The 17,877-nt window shown below is 33.2% G+C and overlaps 1 protein-coding gene across 1 annotated transcript; it reads left to right on the top strand.

Annotated features, from left to right (window-relative positions):
- Positions 1-11,081: 11,081 nt before the first annotated feature.
- Positions 11,082-11,582, top strand: LOC106470450 (spore coat protein SP96-like). Its single transcript, XM_013931012.1, has one exon. It carries the CDS (start codon positions 11,082-11,084, stop codon positions 11,580-11,582), a length of 501 nt encoding a protein of 166 aa, XP_013786466.1.
- Positions 11,583-17,877: the final 6,295 nt, after the last annotated feature.

Below are 17,877 nucleotides of genomic sequence, written 5' to 3' on the forward strand. Positions count from 1 at the left end.
CCTACGTGTGATTGCACCTCCTTCCTACGTGTGACTGCAGTTTCTTCCTACATGTGACTCCAGTTTCTTCCTACGTGTGAATGCTTTTTTCTTCCTATGTGTGACTGCAGTTCCTTCCTACGTGTGACTGCAATTTCTTCCTACGTGTGATTGCACCTCCTTCCTACGTGTGACTGCAGTTTCTTCCTACATGTGACTCCAGTTCCTTCCTACGTGTGACTGTAGTTCCTTCCGACGTATGACTGAGGCTCCTTTTTACGTGTGACTACAGTTCCTTCCTATATGTGACTGCAGTTCCTTCCTACGTGTGATTGCACCTCCTTCCTACGTGTGACTGCAGTTTCTTCCTACATGTGACTGCAGTTCCTTCCTACGTGTGACTGTAGTTCCTTCCGACGTGTGACTGCAGCTCCTTTTTACGTGTGACTACAGTTCTTTCCTATATGTGACTGCAGCTCCTTCCTACGTGTGACTGCAGTTTCTTCCTACGTGTGACTGCAGCTCCTTCCTACGTGTGACTGCAGTTTCTTCCTACGTGTGACTGCATCCTCTAACTCGACAAAAGTTTGTTCCAGATAACCAGCTTCTCAACAAGAGTCATATCATGGTGAAATTGTTGTTTCAAATTACGATCAAGGCGCTCCAGCTGTGATATATTTCATTCCAACTGAGAACCATCTTGTTTCATCTTACTTAGAGCTTCAACCATAAGCTGTGCTTCATTCTTATGATCAGGATTAAGTTTTCTAACTGTTGCCTGATGGGAATCATTGTCCTTATTAACTTTGCATTTCATCAATGCTGCATCATTTGAATATAAATATCAGTCAGTTTGTCCTGATGTTTCACTATTCGTTCCACAAGACCAGAAACATGTATTCTGCTTTTTGTTATGGATCCCATAACTGTGAAACTGTGAAGTCTAACCTCACATAAATAATGACCAGAATAAACAGTAAGTAGAGGACCACCACCATCAAAATTGGTTCTTGCAACATCAGAATTTTTTAGACCTTCTAGTGAATCTCAAAGTATAACTCACGTGCGATTCAGATTGAAAATACCGATACAAAAGCAATCAAAGTATTATACATACATATGGACAGCCTCAGGGGAGGTAAGGAGATATGAGAATTGCCTTATTTTAATGTTATCTTTTTCACAATTATGATAGCATTTTATATTGTGAAATAAAAATGTGAGGCTCACTCTTCAATTGAATTCTACATATATTATTAATTCAAACCAATTTAAAGAAGTTACACCCCTTGAGTAAGAATACAGAAAAACAAATCCAGAATATACGAACCGGGATTTTAAAGTTGTGAATTACAGAGAAAAGGTATTGTGAACTTCTCCAGATTAGGTGATAATTTCACACTCAGAAGTTGTTATTAGTTATTGATGTAGTCTTCTCCCATTGACGCTATTGTTGCTGGACCCACTCCAATATTAGGTGATAATTTCACACTCAGAAGTTGTTGTTATTAGTTACTGATGTAGTCTTCTCTCATTGACGCTATTTTTGCTGGACCCACTCCAAGATTAGGTGATAATTTCACACTCAGAAGTTGTTGTTATTAGTTACTGATGTAGTCTTCTCCCATTGACGCTATTGTTGCTGTACCCACTCCAAGATTAGGTGATAATTTCACACTCAGAAGTTGTTGTTAATAGTTACTGATGTAGTCTTATCCCATTGACGCTATTGTTGCTGACCCACTCCAAGATTAGGTGATAATTTCACACTCAGAAGTAGTTGTTAATAATTACTGATGTAGTCTTCTCCCATTGACGCTATTGTTGCTGGACCCACTCCAAGATTAGGTGATAATTTCACACTCAGAAATTGTTGTTAATAGTTACTGATGTAGTTTTATCCCACTGACTCCGAGATTAAGAAGACGAAGACCTGTTTACTGTTCGCCAGGTTTTCTGAATAACGAGCAACAACTAATAATTAATAACGTATGGTGTTAAATTATATGAACTATATTTCTGATTTCTTGTGACATAATTAAAATTGACGAAGAAATTACATTTCACTAATTCGATCCAGTTCACTCCATAAATAGCGCCTCAACCTCTAACATGACTGCCGTAATCTATTTAGTCTAAAGATTCTTTATTTACGAAAAAGACTCTTCTGCACTGGATGCTTTACTTTCACTCAGAAGTTTGGCCCGGCATGGCCAGGCTATTAGAGTGCTCGACTCGCAATCTGTGGGTCGCGGGTTCGAATCCTCGTCCCATCAAATATGCTCGCCTTTTCATCCGTGGAGGCATTACAATGTGACTGTCAATCCTACTATTCTTTGGTAAAAGAGTAGCCCATGAGTTGGCGGTGGGTGGTGATGACTAGCTGCCTTCTCTTTAGTCTTTTGCTGCTAAATTAAGAACGGCTAGCGCAGATAGTCCTCGTGTAGTTTTGCGCGAAATTCAAAAGAAGAAGTAAGAAATCACTCAGAAGTTTTTATTGATAATAATGTACTAGAAATATGCGCTTAAATAATCCACAAACATACGTTTATTTTTCTTAATTTGAGCCATCATTTAAAAATAAACAACTATATATATATATATATCCTAAAAAAATCTATCAAACATTCAACCTTCGTAATTCAAACATATTGAACATTGGCTGAAACTAATGCAAAAGGCAAGAAGAAAAAAGTCACATCTGTAGTGCCATCTATGTGTGATTTTGAAAAGCATGGAGATTTTTAAAATTTTATTCCAAAACCATAAATAATTGAAAAAAAAAAAACAACTATAATCAAAACATTGCTGAACATGAAGAATAATTTGTTTACACAATAATGAAACTAGTTTCGTGATAATTCATGAAATCTTTAAATTTGGTTAACAAATGAAGATTCTGAAATCTGCCTATAATTATCCAATTTATTGATATGAAAGACAAATCCGCACTAATTGAAAGTCTGGCATTAATCTATAAAAGTTATACTTGACGTTCCAGTTTCGTATTTACATATGTAAATGTATGAGCATATTTACGACCGGTTACACAGCTAAGGAAACTGTTAATGACAAAACCGTGATGGACTGACAAACGTTGACCATAATTCGGTTTAATATTTTGTTTTCAAGAGCCTTTACATAAAACTACTGTTAGACATAGGATGTAAATACGATTTTTATTTTTTCTAACATGCTAACTTTCAAGATATCAAATTTTATCATTGTTATGCTTTTAGTAGCATTGCAATTACCAAGATTTCCATTTATTCTTCCATTTCTATGTATGTGTATATAATAAATGCGCTAACACTTCTGAGCCGTGGTTGCGTTATTATAGTAAAAATCATACCCCTCAACGTTTTAACTTCTACGACAGTCAATATGTATATTTGTGGTCGGACGAAGCCTAGTGGCGGGAAGCGAATCAAAATATCTAAGGTTCACGCCGTGGATCATGCTTCTGAGTTTTAGCTGTTCAACCTGAATAGCATGTTATACACTAAGTGTCAGAGACTCAGAGGATTCGGACAAATACCTATATTTTTATTGGCCCGGTATGGCCAGGTGGTTTGGGCGCTCGACTCGCACTCTGAGGGTCGCGGGTTCGAATCCCCGTCACACCAAACATGCTCGCCCTTTCAGCCGCGTGGACGTTATAATGTGACGGTTAATTCGTTGGTAAAAGAGTAGCCCAAGAGTTGGCGGTGGGTGGTGATGACTTCCCTCTAGTCTTACACTGCTAAATTAGGGACAGCTATCGCAGATAGCCCTCGTGTAGCTTTGCGCGAAATTCAAAAGAAACAAACAAATTATTTAAACGTTAAGGTTCTCGTAGTAATTCAATAGATGAATTTAGCTCAGAGTTACCTGACCACTACAATAACTAGGGAGTTGTATAGAACAAAAGTAATCTTACAAGTTTATTTTCACATAAGTATAAAAAGTGGCATTTTTTGTTACTGACATTGTATTATTCTTACTGACATCGATAGAAATGTGTTTGTTATTTAAGTATTTGCGGACAGTGTTAATAAAGCGAATATTTTTAACCACTGTCCTTAAATAACCAGACAGTCGGCATCCTGATATGGAAGTACAGGTGTAGAGAGAGATTTGTAGTGGAAAAATGAAAGAGACAAGATACGATGCTAAGGATGAAAACGAAAACACTTCATTAACTGAAGAAGAACTTAAGACCAGAGGCTGATTGTTGAAATGTTAGACAATACGTTATGATGAAGCTAGAGAGTAAAGGAACGAACTGTATTAAATGAAACAGATAAATAAAAGAACATTGCATTTATTCAGGAGAAAATTTAAATCAGCTTTCCCGAAAATAAAAATTAGCTACACACGATCAGCAGAAGTGAAGGTTAAAACGCACACGAGACTTCGACAATTCATCTCGCTTCCTTCCAGAAAGAAAACAAATTTGTGTCAAAATTCCATTCACGATACTTCTTCTATCTGTAGTCGACCAATCAGAATGACAGGTCACAAGAATCAGGAAGTATTAATGCTTCATATAACTGTCAGTAATCTTACTTTAAAACAGAAGACAGCACCTGATGGTGAATTTAACAAACGACCTCGAGCAAACTTAGCATGTTTCAAATTACAACTTCGAAACGTTTAAAAACTTTATAGATGTCAAATAAGTACAATAGAAGAACAGGAAATTTAGTATTTTCACACTACGCTCTAACAGTAAGTTAGATAGAAATAATAATAATACTTTTCCTTTACGAATTTTTTTTACAACGACAATGATGCAGTTCAAGAACTCACTACAAATCATTCATTTTTTTAATCACAACTTACCGTATTGATCAGTTTTACAATCAACATATTATCCCAATTGTCAGTACTTGATTAAGAAGATTTCATTGTCAAAACTGTTATTTTATACAACAATGATTAGAAATTTTTAGAATAACCATTTCCTCGAGTAACAAATGAACCGCGAAACAAAATAGTGTTAATAGGTTAAATATTCGTGAAAAATTCACGCCAAACTGGATTGGATTTCAAATCAGCTGTTCGTGAAAATATAATTACAATTGTTGGTTTTTAAAATCAAGCTCCACTAGCTGAGCTAGATATGATGGCAGCCAAAGACAGTTTAAAAGGATATTTTTTAATGAGTGTTCTAAATACGCAATGGCTTAATTAAAAGAATGTATAAAAATCACAGGCAATGTAAAACATGTTAAACCTGCTGGTTCTATTTCAACACTTAACGGTTAAAACTAAATAAATACGATTGTATTTTAGGTGAAATCTTGATTGTGATCATGCCTAACATGTAGATCTTCAACCCTAGTTTTAAATACATTTAGTTTGTATTCTCTTTATGGACGAATTAATAGGAATATGGAAAACACTTGCATTCAGATATGATTTTTATTACAGATATTAGGCCTAATTATTTCATTTCATGATCAGCGTTTAATACCCTAAAATTCAAATATTATGAAATAATTGTGCTTTTTTTTGTACTAAAGCATCGAGGAATATTCAATAATTGACTGCTGGGAACTCCCCTTAAAAAGAGTCAAATATCAGATATAACATTAACAGTAGATGCATAAGTAGTGAAACGAAGTCTAGTAATGAAAACAAACACGATTGTAAGTATTAAAAACATTATTTACGTGGGGTCGAACATTATATAATACCTTGTTCTGGCATCAGCAAATTTTATATCTTTCAATACACCTTCCTTTAATTTAAGAATTTAAGATATGTTATCACTTTCACAAACTGTTGAATGATACAGAACACATTCTTGGTTATAGAATTAACTAAATCTATAGATTCTAGTTTTTTAGTCAGCGCAAAACTGTACAATGTTTTCTTTTTAAATATTTTTTTTTCATTATGCCAACTGCAGGGATCGATCCCCGAATTTTAGCTTTATAACCATCGAGCTTATACTCTTGTTGAAACTGTGTGAAGTAAAAACGTTAAGTCACAGCATCTCAATACGTACAAAAATGTTTAAATTTAAAACGAAATAAACAACCTGCGAAAATAAAAGTTAAATCTTTACTTTTGGTGCCCCCTCCCGGCTCCATTGGCTCAACGGTAAGTCTGACAACTTATAACTCTGAAACCGGTTTTCGATATCCCTAGTTGGCACAGCATAGACAGTCCATTAGGTGGCTTTGTGCTGAATATAAACAAACAACAAGAAAATAAAGTTTTACGAGTCCTCCTTCCTCAGAGGCCTTTTCCTCTCAGGACACATTTCTGTATAATCTCGTTTTCTATTTATTGCTTTTCTTTGAAGGTGTAATAAATATAGGTTTACCTAAAGACTCATTAAGAAAACGGTTTATAAATGACCTTATACTGAACAACAATAAACGTAAATTGTTATAAATGTTAATGTAGTTTATTCATAACTAAGGCAGATTTTTTTCTTTTCTTACAATATACATTTATGAAATTATAACGCGGTCTTACAAGTAACCTTATCCTTCATCTACTGTCGTTAAAAAGTATTCCGCGTTTCTGAAGCAAATTCTTCGCAAATATTTATAAAGTTATCCTCTCATTTCTTAAATAATTGACACTGCACAGCAGAAATACGGGATATTTTATCAAAGTGACCCAATGAAGTGTTGTTCTTCGTTCAAAGTGCTCATGTTATTTAAACAACATGTTGTATTTTAGCGAACTGTGGTCTATTCCTATTACAATAAATATCTCCCTCACGTGCTCCAAAAAAAAAAATGAATTTCCTATAGTGATGAAAAGAACGTTTTTGATATATGTCAAGTTTGCTTAAATTCTCTATATTCATGTAGCTATTGGATACCAAGTTTCCAGTTGTGTTATTGTAACTACTGGATACCAGTTGTTTTATTGTGATTCTGCTCATTATAAATCGGTTGTCGAGAAACTCAGAATATGTGGTGACCATAGGAACTTTTGTATTTGAGCTCTTACATTTGCTGGTTCCCGGTACCGAAGTGTTTGTGTATGTCTTATTAAATGTCGATTTTACGGAAAGCATGTCTTCTGTTTAGCGATAGTCAACGCTAACCTATGACAGTAATATTTCTTCTAGCTATCAAGCCTTTAAATATAATGTTTTTCATGAAAAAAAAATTAATACGATATCTGGTTCTGTCAAGAAATTAAATATTATTATGTCAAAAGTTTTCTTCGTATTCACATTTTCACGTCGCCCTAGTGTTTTCTTCGTATTCACATTTTCATGTTGTCCTAGCTTGCAATAGTGTTCCTCAGCATTAGACTTAACTTCAAACTATCTTTGCTTTTGAAAATTATCAATTATTTTATCATTCTCTCCTTTGGATATTTATTTTGTATTATTTTTGTGTCTTAGGCATTATTAAATAAAAAATAATTATCTTACTTGAACATTTGCAAATATTATTAAGTTTCTCCTTTGGATAATAATACTTATTAGTTTGTAACATTTGATATATTTTAACCACTTCATTACCACTATATATATATATTTTCATTGTCATGGCCTTTACAAGTTTTGATTTTGATCACTAATAATCAGACGTTTTGGTTTGACTCAGAGAATTACTTTGAAAAGGAAAATATTAAACTAATACCGAGCTCTTGCATGTTTGTATAATTTGAACAAAAGTATTTATATTTTATTTAGATCGTTACTAGTTCTTACAAACTAAAATAATAATGAGTCAGATGGACATGTACTTAATCCTCTCAATCTTAAGCCAGATGTGCATGTACTTAATCCTATCAATCTTAAGCCAGATGTACAAGTACTTAAGCCTATCGATCATGAGCCAGATGTACATGCATGTAATCCTATCTATCTTGAGTCAGATGTACATGTACCTAAAACTATCTATCATAAGCCAGATCTATATGTACTTAAACCTATCGATCATGAGCCAGATGTGCATGTACTTAATCCTATCCATCTTGAGACAGATGTACATATACTTAATACTATCCATTTTGAGCCAGATGTATATGTACTTAAACCTGTCGATCATGAGTCAGTTCTTTATGTACCTAAGTAACCTAGTAAAACATATAACAAAAATCGAGGTTTATCTTGAGTTTAGTTTCATGTTGATCTACCAGGAGTACTACTTTGTAATCTTTAAGCTACCTTTTCTATTATATTTTGTTAGAAGTTTTTCTTAGCAGGACATTGTTTTCTTAACGATTTTGTGTGTTGTCCTTGTATGTACATGTTCTTCGAACAGTCAGGTTTTATATTCGGTAATACCCTACCCTGCAAGTAAATATGTTATTTGTATGTATGCAGTATACAAAAACTTTAATAAACGGTGTTTGTTTATTTGAAGTTAAGCACAAAGCTACACAATGGGCTATCTGTGCTATGCCCGCCACGGGTATCGAAACCCGGTTTCTAGCGTTGTAATTCCGCAGACATGTAGCTGTGTCACTTGTGGGAGACAATAAACGGTGTAAACACAATTGTATACATAAAATATAGGACAATGAATATATCTAAGAACCTAATAAACCACGAGCTCAACTATGTTCATACCTTTGTGTAATCACCTGATAAGAAAACATTTATGTTCACAATTGTCAACCAATCTTCTGCGTGTTTTACAAGAAAGGTTGACTTAATAAAGAGCAAACCGTAAACCTGTTGAAATTCAATTTATCTTCAAAGTGCCTAAAAACAAGAATGAAATATTTGCGTTAGGGCAGCTAATTAAAATTAGAGTAAAGTCATTTGTTCCTCTTTGTAAGCGTAATTGTTTCATTACATTTATTTTGTTCTCATTCATGTCTGTAAGTATGAGAAACTTTTAATACTCATTAAACCTTATTTATTACCAGCATACCCCAAATAATGTTTACTGCATCTATAATATTATGATTAAACTTACCAGCATTAGGAAAACGATTAAATGTAGTGCGTTAGATGTACTTCAATTATCCAGAAAATAATATTTAATCTAGCACAGTTTTAGCATGAACTTCATCTGTACGATGACTGTTGTTGTTTAAAGTTAAGCACAAAGCTACACAATGGCCTATCTGTGCTCTGCCCACAACGGGTATCAAAACCCGGATTCTAGCGCTGTAAGTCCCCCAGACATACCGCTGTGCCACTGGTGGGCTCTACGATGGCCTTTGTTGTTGTTGTTTGAAGTTAAGCACAAAGCTACACAATGGGCTATCTGTGCTCTGCCCACCACGGGTATCGAAACCCGGATTCTAGCATTGTAAGTCCGCAGACATACCGCTGTGCCACTGGGGGACTGTACGATGGCTTTTGATTTAAAATCAGCTATTACTTATGATCTATAGTTAATGTATATAAAATATTAAACAATTTTCGGAATACTAAGTTTATTTATTATATCTGCTATTGAGCAGCTATATAATGTGAAGAACTGAATAGTGGCCAATGACTCTTTTTCTTCATTTCACCTATCCAGTGTATAGGTTTTTCTCACAATGACTATAAAGCACGTTCACACCAACAGTATGTTACATTCAGTAATGACTGTTATTAGTTTAGAAATTCGGTTGTCACGAAAAAAGGATAAAATTCTACATCCAAATGTAGTTTGTCTTTATAACCTGATATACATTGTAACTGATTTTAATAAAATTCTACAGTTTGTAGTTTGTCTTTATATCCCGATATATATATTGTAACTGATTTTAATAAAATTCTACATCCAAGTGTAGTTTGTCTTTATAACCTGATATACATTGTAACTGATTTTAATAAAATTCTACAGTTTGTAGTTTGTCTTTATAACCCGATAAATATATTGTAACTGATTTTAATAAAATTCTACATCCAAGTGTAGTTTGTCTTTATAACCCGATATACATTGATTACACTTTGGTGTTAAAACTTTCACACATTTATCTGATCCTTAGAAGTTACTTAATCTGTTTATTAACATTATTCCATCCATATGAAGCCGAAACGTTGACATAAAAATATCATGTGCGTATCTGTATAATGGTAGTTTTTAACAACACTATCATTCTTAAGATCGCGAAAATCAATAATCACCACTCTATTAAAATATTTTTCAAACATAAGAAATTTTAGATCTAGCAGCTATTGCATTTTCTACATTCCCCTCGGAATGGATTCACCAGATTTAGAGTTAATCACATTTTTTATGATTCGTTATTGCTTTGTTTTTACATCTTTATGAAATAGTAATAATAAAAAGATATTCAGTTTAACTTGCATTTCTCCAGATTTTCTTTATGATTAAAGTAGAACTAAGTAGCTTTCCATTAATAAGAATATAAATTTCTCCAGCTATTTTAATCATAAAGAAAATATATCCTTATTAATGGAAAGCTAGTTAGTTCTATTTTAATCATAAAGAAAATCTGGAGAAATTTAGCTAACTAGCTTTCCATTAATAAGGACATAAATTTCAAACTTTTCATCTTATCAAAAGATAATTTAAGTGAAACTTGAGTCTCCGCTAAAAAGCGGTTTCCTTTATAGAATATTACACGTAAAGATTTTCATGTTAACACATTTTCTTGAGATTCGTTTCCATTATTTATTATAGTTACAAATCCTCTAGGCTTACATAATATGGTAGACACTACCTAAAATAGTGTATCTTTGAGTGTAGATAGTTTAGGCCAGGGGTGCGGCATGGCCAGGTGGTTAGGGCGTTCGACTCGTAATCTGCGGGTTTGTTTGCTTTGTTTCTTCAAGTAAAACACGGCACAGTCTCTCTTCAGTCATGTTTTACTTAAACATTACTGTGTACACCCCTTCCGAAGCTTAGACTTGATTCGCGCCTAGTAAAAGTGCTATACAGTTTAACAAACTGATATCAGTTCTGTTATCTTTACCATTCGGCAAAGCAATTTTCTTGGATATAGAATTGTCCGTAAATCTTCCTTCTTGAATTATTGAGAACTTTATCTTCCTTGAGTTAAGGAAGCAACTTTAACGAAATCTAGGTATCTAAACATGCTGAATAGCATTCAAATATGTGCAGTTCTTTTAAGTAGCAACTTTCATTATATTGTGGTACAATTAGAAACTATTAAAGAAGCACGAGTTTTTTTATGTAAAATGTTTGTAGGGTATTTCACCAATCAACATGCTCCCTCAACAAGCGCCACCAATCACCATGCTCCCTCAACAAGCGCCACTAATCAACATGCTCTCAAAAAGAAGCGCCACCAATCAACATGCTCCCTCAACAAGCGCCACCAATCAACATGCTCCCTCAACAAGCGCCACCAATCAACATGCTCTCACAACAAGCGCCACCAATCAATATGCTCTCACAACTAGCGCCACCAATCAACATGCTTCCACAACTAGCGCCACCAATCAACATGCTTCCACAACTAGCTCCACCAATCAACATGCTTCCACAACTAGCGCCACCAATCAACATGCTTCCACAACTAGCGCCACTAATCAATATGCTCGCACAACAAGCACCACCAATCAACATGCTTCCACAACAAGCGCCACAATCAACATGATCCCACAACAAGCGCCACCAATCAACATGCTCCCACAACTAGCGCCACCAATCAACATGCTCCAACTTAGTAACAAATTACTTTCCAAACATTTTTCATTGGTCTGAAAGCTACTTCTAATCTTAAACGATTAACCATAAGTTTGTATAACATCCCTAACATGAACTTCAAACTAGAGGAATTTAACTAAATGTGCATATTCCATGAGGCTTAACGTTCTAATGTTTGTCCAAAAATTAGTTTAAAAAACACTATTATTTTATATATATCATACACATTATTTGTAATTAAAGCCTCCAAACTGATCTGTTGCCGTGATTGGTGGTCGACAAAGAACAAATTGAACTTTGTTATTTAATTTCTGTAGTGCGTATTGGTGTATAAAAGATAGATTAATACTAGAAATTAACTACCTTATAACACCAATATGTTGTTTTCATTTAGCTATACACTCAACGTTTCGCTTTACAGCTTCTTCAGGAGTGTTGACTAAAACACATACCAAAACTGACAGTACAAAACTTCAAATTGTTTAAATTATGTATTTACTCGCTACCACGAGTATATTTAAAAAATACATCAGGTGTAATATAGTACTCTAGTCCTATGCTTTAAGAATATAATTTTTGTAAGCTATTTGATTAGATAAAATAAACGTTTAGCTGTATTTTCCGAAATTCGGAATTTTTATGCCACTTGTGAAAGTACCAATAGGTTTAGGTTGAATTTCTGTATAAATAACGTAAGAGTTAAAAGTGATAAGATAATTTGTTTTTTTTTGTGTGTTGAAGGATATCTATGATTTGAGCTAAGATATATATTATACTGATCTATAAGAAATATGAAAGGCATACTTCTGAGGGGAAAAAAACCTGATTTTGAAAAAACAAAATTAAGACATAGTTACTCCTCAACGTATTTATAGGAATAATTGCAAGTATTATAATTATTATATCTCAACACTTTGACAGTAGACTACATGTTTCTTTTACATATAGTTGTTAGAATCATTCACAAACTATGCAATATGTTAATCGTTTTGATACTCAAGTAATGCGGTTTTTGATGTAGTAGACGCTCCTTGAATCCTGTATGGATGTTTTGAGGTCATCACACAAAATACTACACATTTTGAAGAGCAAGTAATGCGGTTCTTGCTGTGCTGTTTGGGTGTGAAATGTAAGTAACTGCGCATGTCGGTGGGATTATAATGTACAGTAGAGAATGTACCCTGCCAGAATTAAAAACAAAAACAGGAGCGTGTTAAGAAATGTGTACATAACGTGAAAAATGACTTGGGAAGAAATGATTGGATAAAGTATAATGTGGAACGTTGTGTTACATGGATAAAGTATAATGTGAAACGTTGTGTTACATGGATAAAGTATAATGTGAAACGTTGTGTTACAACCATTTCATTGTGCTAGATTGTTAGAACAAAGATCCCGTAAGTTCTCAAAGTAAATAAATATGGAGAAGTAATGAATATCGCCTTGAAGAAAGTCAACACCGAAAACCGAGTGAAAGTGATACGATTGAAGGAAGCCTAATTTAAGTTCATTAGTTCTACAGATAAAGAAGATTAAAAATGATCCCGCATTAATTTCTTCCCTATCTCAAAGCATAACTTTTAATTATCAGAAATATGACGAATTGTTAAGTCATGTAAAAAACAGTTTTGAATGAACTGAGAGATTAGAAAAAGTGAAAAGCTTCGTTAACAGCGGATATTTCAAACTTGAAATACAGACTTAACGAAGAACGAGCAGAACAACAAAATTGCAATCAAAACCCGGCCCGGCATGGCCTGGTGGTTAGGGCGCTCGACTTGCAATCTGAGGGTCGCGGATTCGAATCCCTGTCCCGCCAAACATGCTCACCCTTTCAGCCGTGGGGGTGTTATAATGTGACGGTCAATCCCACTATTCGTTGGTAAAGAAAAGCACAAGAGTTGGAGGATGGTGATGATGACTAGCTGCCTTCCCTCTAGTCTTACACTGCTAAGTTAGGGAGGGCTAGCGCAGATAGCCTCCGTGTAGCTTTGCGCAAAATTCAAAAACAAACAATAATCAAAACCTAGTTGTCATTAGAGTTTTCAAAATCATTAAAGACAATACAAAGGTAAATAATTAAGAAGATAGCTTAGACACGAAAAGGAAACTTAATGGGATAGAAACCTCGCATAGAACAGGTAAAAATACACAAATGGAAAATTTCCAAGTCCATCTTACAGCAAGATTTTGTAACAGGTCTGTTCGTGAAACATTTCATCCAGGTACGAATAACAAGATGAAATGAACAACGAAGGAAGTTAGACATTTTTAATGAACATCTATCACAGCTTTTTAAAGATGTATTTCATGAGACTAAGAATGTTAAAAGATTAAAAACATATAACTTCTTATGGTTAGAGAATTGTATAGTTTTATGAAAATCGAAGAATTTATCAATTTTATATACATTAGAAATTAAATTGATATCAAAACAATGTAACGTATTTATATTTTATTTTGATGAAAGTCAAACAATGTAACGTATTTATATTTTATTTTTGATGAAAGTCAAAAATGTAACTATTTTATTTTGATTTTGATGATAGTCAAAACAATGTAACGTATTTGTATTTTATTTTGATGATAGTCAAAACAGTGTAACGTATTTGTATTTTATTTTTGATGATAGTCAAAACAATGTAACGTATTTGTATTTTATTTTGATGATATCAAAACAATGTAACGTATTTGTATTTTATTTTGATGAAAGTCAAAGCAATGTAACGTATTTATATTTTATTTTGATGATAGTCAAAACAATGTAACTTATTTGTATTTTATTTTGATGATAGTCAAAACAATGTAACGTATTTCTATTTTATTTTGATGATAGTCAAAACATTGTAACGTATTTGTATTTTATTTTGATGATAGTCAAAACAGTGTAACGTATTTGTATTTTATTTTGATGATAGTCGAAACAATGTAACGTATTTGTATTTTATTTTGATGAAAGTCAAAACAGTGTAACGTATTTCAATTTCATTTTGATGACAGTTAAAACAATGTAACGTATTTGTATTTTATTTTTGATGAAAGTCAAACAATGTAACGTATTTGTATTTTATTTTTGATGAAAGTCAAAACAATGTAACGTATTTGTATTCTATTTTGATGATAGTCACAACAATGTAACGTATTTGTATTTTATTTTTGATGAAAGTCAAAACAATGTAACGTATTTGTATTTTATTTTTGATGATAGTCAAAAATGTAAATAGTTTCCACCATTTTGATTTTGATAATCTAAGTGATTACATTGAAATTGATCAGGGTGAAAATAAAATTAGTGAATTTTCTGGTATTTTAATATACTTTATGAATGCTAAGAGTCCAAGGAAAAGAAATATGGATGAAACTTGACATGAATTACAGTGGATACTATTTCATTTATTTGTGGTATTTGTAGAAATTTGGCTCAAAGGTAACGATTTAATGTTTGATATTCAAGATGACTCTGCAAAGGTTTTCAAATAAGCAAGAAAGAAAATGCGGAGGCATTTCAGCCTGTATTAAAGAGGAAATATCACTTGACGTGTGTCAAATTTTATTGATTTTGAATGATGATATTGAATTAATAGTATTGCGAATTAATAGTTTATATTTAGACTGCTTCTGTAGAATTTAAATAATGATTTAATTAATACACGAGACGTTCCTCAGTCTCTGTTCTGGGACCACTGATGATTTAGATAATACATGAGACGTTCCTCAGTCTCGGTTCTGGGACCAGTGATGATTTAAATAATACATGAGACGTTCCTCAGTCTCGGTTCTGGGACCACTGATGATTTAGATAATACATGAGACGTTCCTCAGTCTCTGTTCTGGGACCACTGATGATTTAAATAATACATGAGACGTTCCCAGTCTCTGTTCTGGGACCACTGATGATTTAGATAATACATGAGACGTTCCTCAGTCTCGGTTCTGGGACCAGTGATGATTTAAATAATACATGAGACGTTCCCCAGTCTCTGTTCTGGGACCACTGTTGTTTTCATTATAGGTTAATGAGGTTACAGATTTATCATTTGATGTAAAGCCGATTTTACTTACAGATGATGCTATAATTTCAGCTCAAAATAAGAAATTAACGTATTTAGTTAAAATGGTAAACTTGTTATTGGATAAGCTAAATTATTGGCATAGGGATAGTGATTTCATTTAAAATATTGAAAAGACAAAATGTATAAGTGTTCACAATAACACAAAAATACTACATATATATATATATATATATATATATGAACGAAATATTTCTTGAAAGATAGCTCCCCAGTAGCACAGCGGTGTGTCTGCGGACTTACAACGCTAGAATTCGGGTTTCGATACCCGTGGTGGGCAGAGCACAGATAGCCATTATTTAACTCTGTGCTTAACTACAAACAAGCAAACAAATTTGAAAGATATTCGTCGATCAAGGTTTTGGATATTATAACTGAGTATAATTTAAACTGGTTTGAACACATAAGAACTGTTAGAAGAAATAGCTGTAAGACGTAAGTGTAAAATACACAGATTAATTTATAGGTAATGCCTGATAACTCTTTTATTGTAGTATATTTTTGGGAAGACTTTCAGAATATAATACAAATATTTTGTTTCATTTTCCAAAAAAAGATTTATGAGAGTTATTTTGAGTTTAAACTATTAGAATTTTCTGAATAAGTTATATATAAGCTAAAAATATTCAATAATTATAATATCAAATATTATCTAGCTCCCCCAATGGTAAATCTTAAGACTTACAATGCCACAAACCAGCCTTCGGTACTCGATATGAGCAAAGCACAGATAGCCCATTGTGTAGCCTTGTGTTTAACAACAAACAAAAACTATCATCTAGTAAATGATAATAATAAATAATTAATTAATATACCCAATCTTCAGAGTTGTTTGCTATAAAATAACATCCATACTCATGATGCGATAATTAATGCTGATTTACGCCACTGTTTAAAATTATTAATAAGTCTGTGTTAGCTACACTATACCTGTTGTAGTCCAATGCTAGAGTTCTTCATGTCGGCTGGAATAGTATTAAGTTGATGAAGTGTACTTGAGGTACTAAAAATCCTAATTAGGGTAAAGATTTTTCAATACTTTATATATATTTATTTTAATATCATATGTTATTATGTAACATTTTGATTATTATTAGAAAAACTTTTCATTAGTTTGTTTGTAATTAAGCACAAAGCTACACAATGGGCTATCTGTGCTCTGCCTACCACGGGTATCAGAACCCGGTTTCTAGCGTTGTAAGTCCGCAGACATACCGCTGTTCCACTGTGGGGTATTAATAAGTCAATGTTTATTGTCATTTAGTGGTATCCAATGTATTACAAATTATATAATTTGTTTTGTGTGTTTATTTTTAGTTATTAATATATCTTTTATGTTAGATGATGCACTTTGTACAACATTTCTTAATTTTTTGGCTTTTTTACGTCTTAATTTCATATGAATTTGATTATAGTTAAACTTATTTCTCCTTTACAGCATTTTGTACTATTTAGTATGTGAATAAAATTGGATTGAATTGGAAAAAAATGATTCTTTTTTTGCGTATGCATTATTCGAAAAAAAATGGAATTAATTTACATAAAGTATAAAATATTTTCCTACCAAAATATCGACGTATCTCTTGTAAAGAGAGGGTAACTGGTCTAGATATTTGCTGAACTCACGTTCATTAAGGTAACCAACGAAAATACTTGCAAAATTTAAAGTTGGAAAACATTTTTACAAATGGCTACTCTGCTAATCTGTTCACAGGTTTTTTTCACTAAAAAAATAAAGCAATTACATTTTAGGACTTAGAGCAGCGAGTTGGATTAGCGTAACAGTATCAGCGGAAGGCTTAAGTAAAGTACGTTTCTTTGGAAAATATTTTAAAATAACCAGTTCTTCGTTCTGAGGTATTCGCGTACAATGCTTTCATGTCCTTGTTGGACGAAATAACATTTTCAGAGATAGGGATAAATATTAGTGTATGGAAAATACCTCGATCTTGACTGGTGACGTTAATATGTGTGTGTGTGTGGAAAAATTAAAAACAGGTTCTGTTACAAAGACTACATAATTACCGAATAAAATACATTAGGTCATTAGCTGACACTTTTGAGTTCTTAGCCAACGTGAGGAGTTCTCCAGCATCAATCATGTTACGGATAGTATCATCAATGGTATCTTGTAGAGGATCTTCATGTCACGGATAGTATCATCAATGGTATCTTGTAGAGGATCTTCATGTCACGGATAGTATCATCAATGGTATCTTGTAGAGGATCTTCATGTCACGCATAATATCATCAATGATATCTTGTAGAGGATCTTCATGTCA

Source organism: Limulus polyphemus, unplaced genomic scaffold, assembly GCF_000517525.1.
Source record: "Limulus polyphemus unplaced genomic scaffold, Limulus_polyphemus-2.1.2 Scaffold4012, whole genome shotgun sequence".
Taxonomy (NCBI): Eukaryota; Metazoa; Arthropoda; class Merostomata; order Xiphosura; family Limulidae; genus Limulus; species Limulus polyphemus.

Bases quoted from the DNA above. Each gene is read 5' to 3' on its own strand.
- LOC106470450 (XM_013931012.1), top strand. From the start codon at position 11,082: ATGCTCCCTCAACAAGCGCCACCAATCACCATGCTCCCTCAACAAGCG.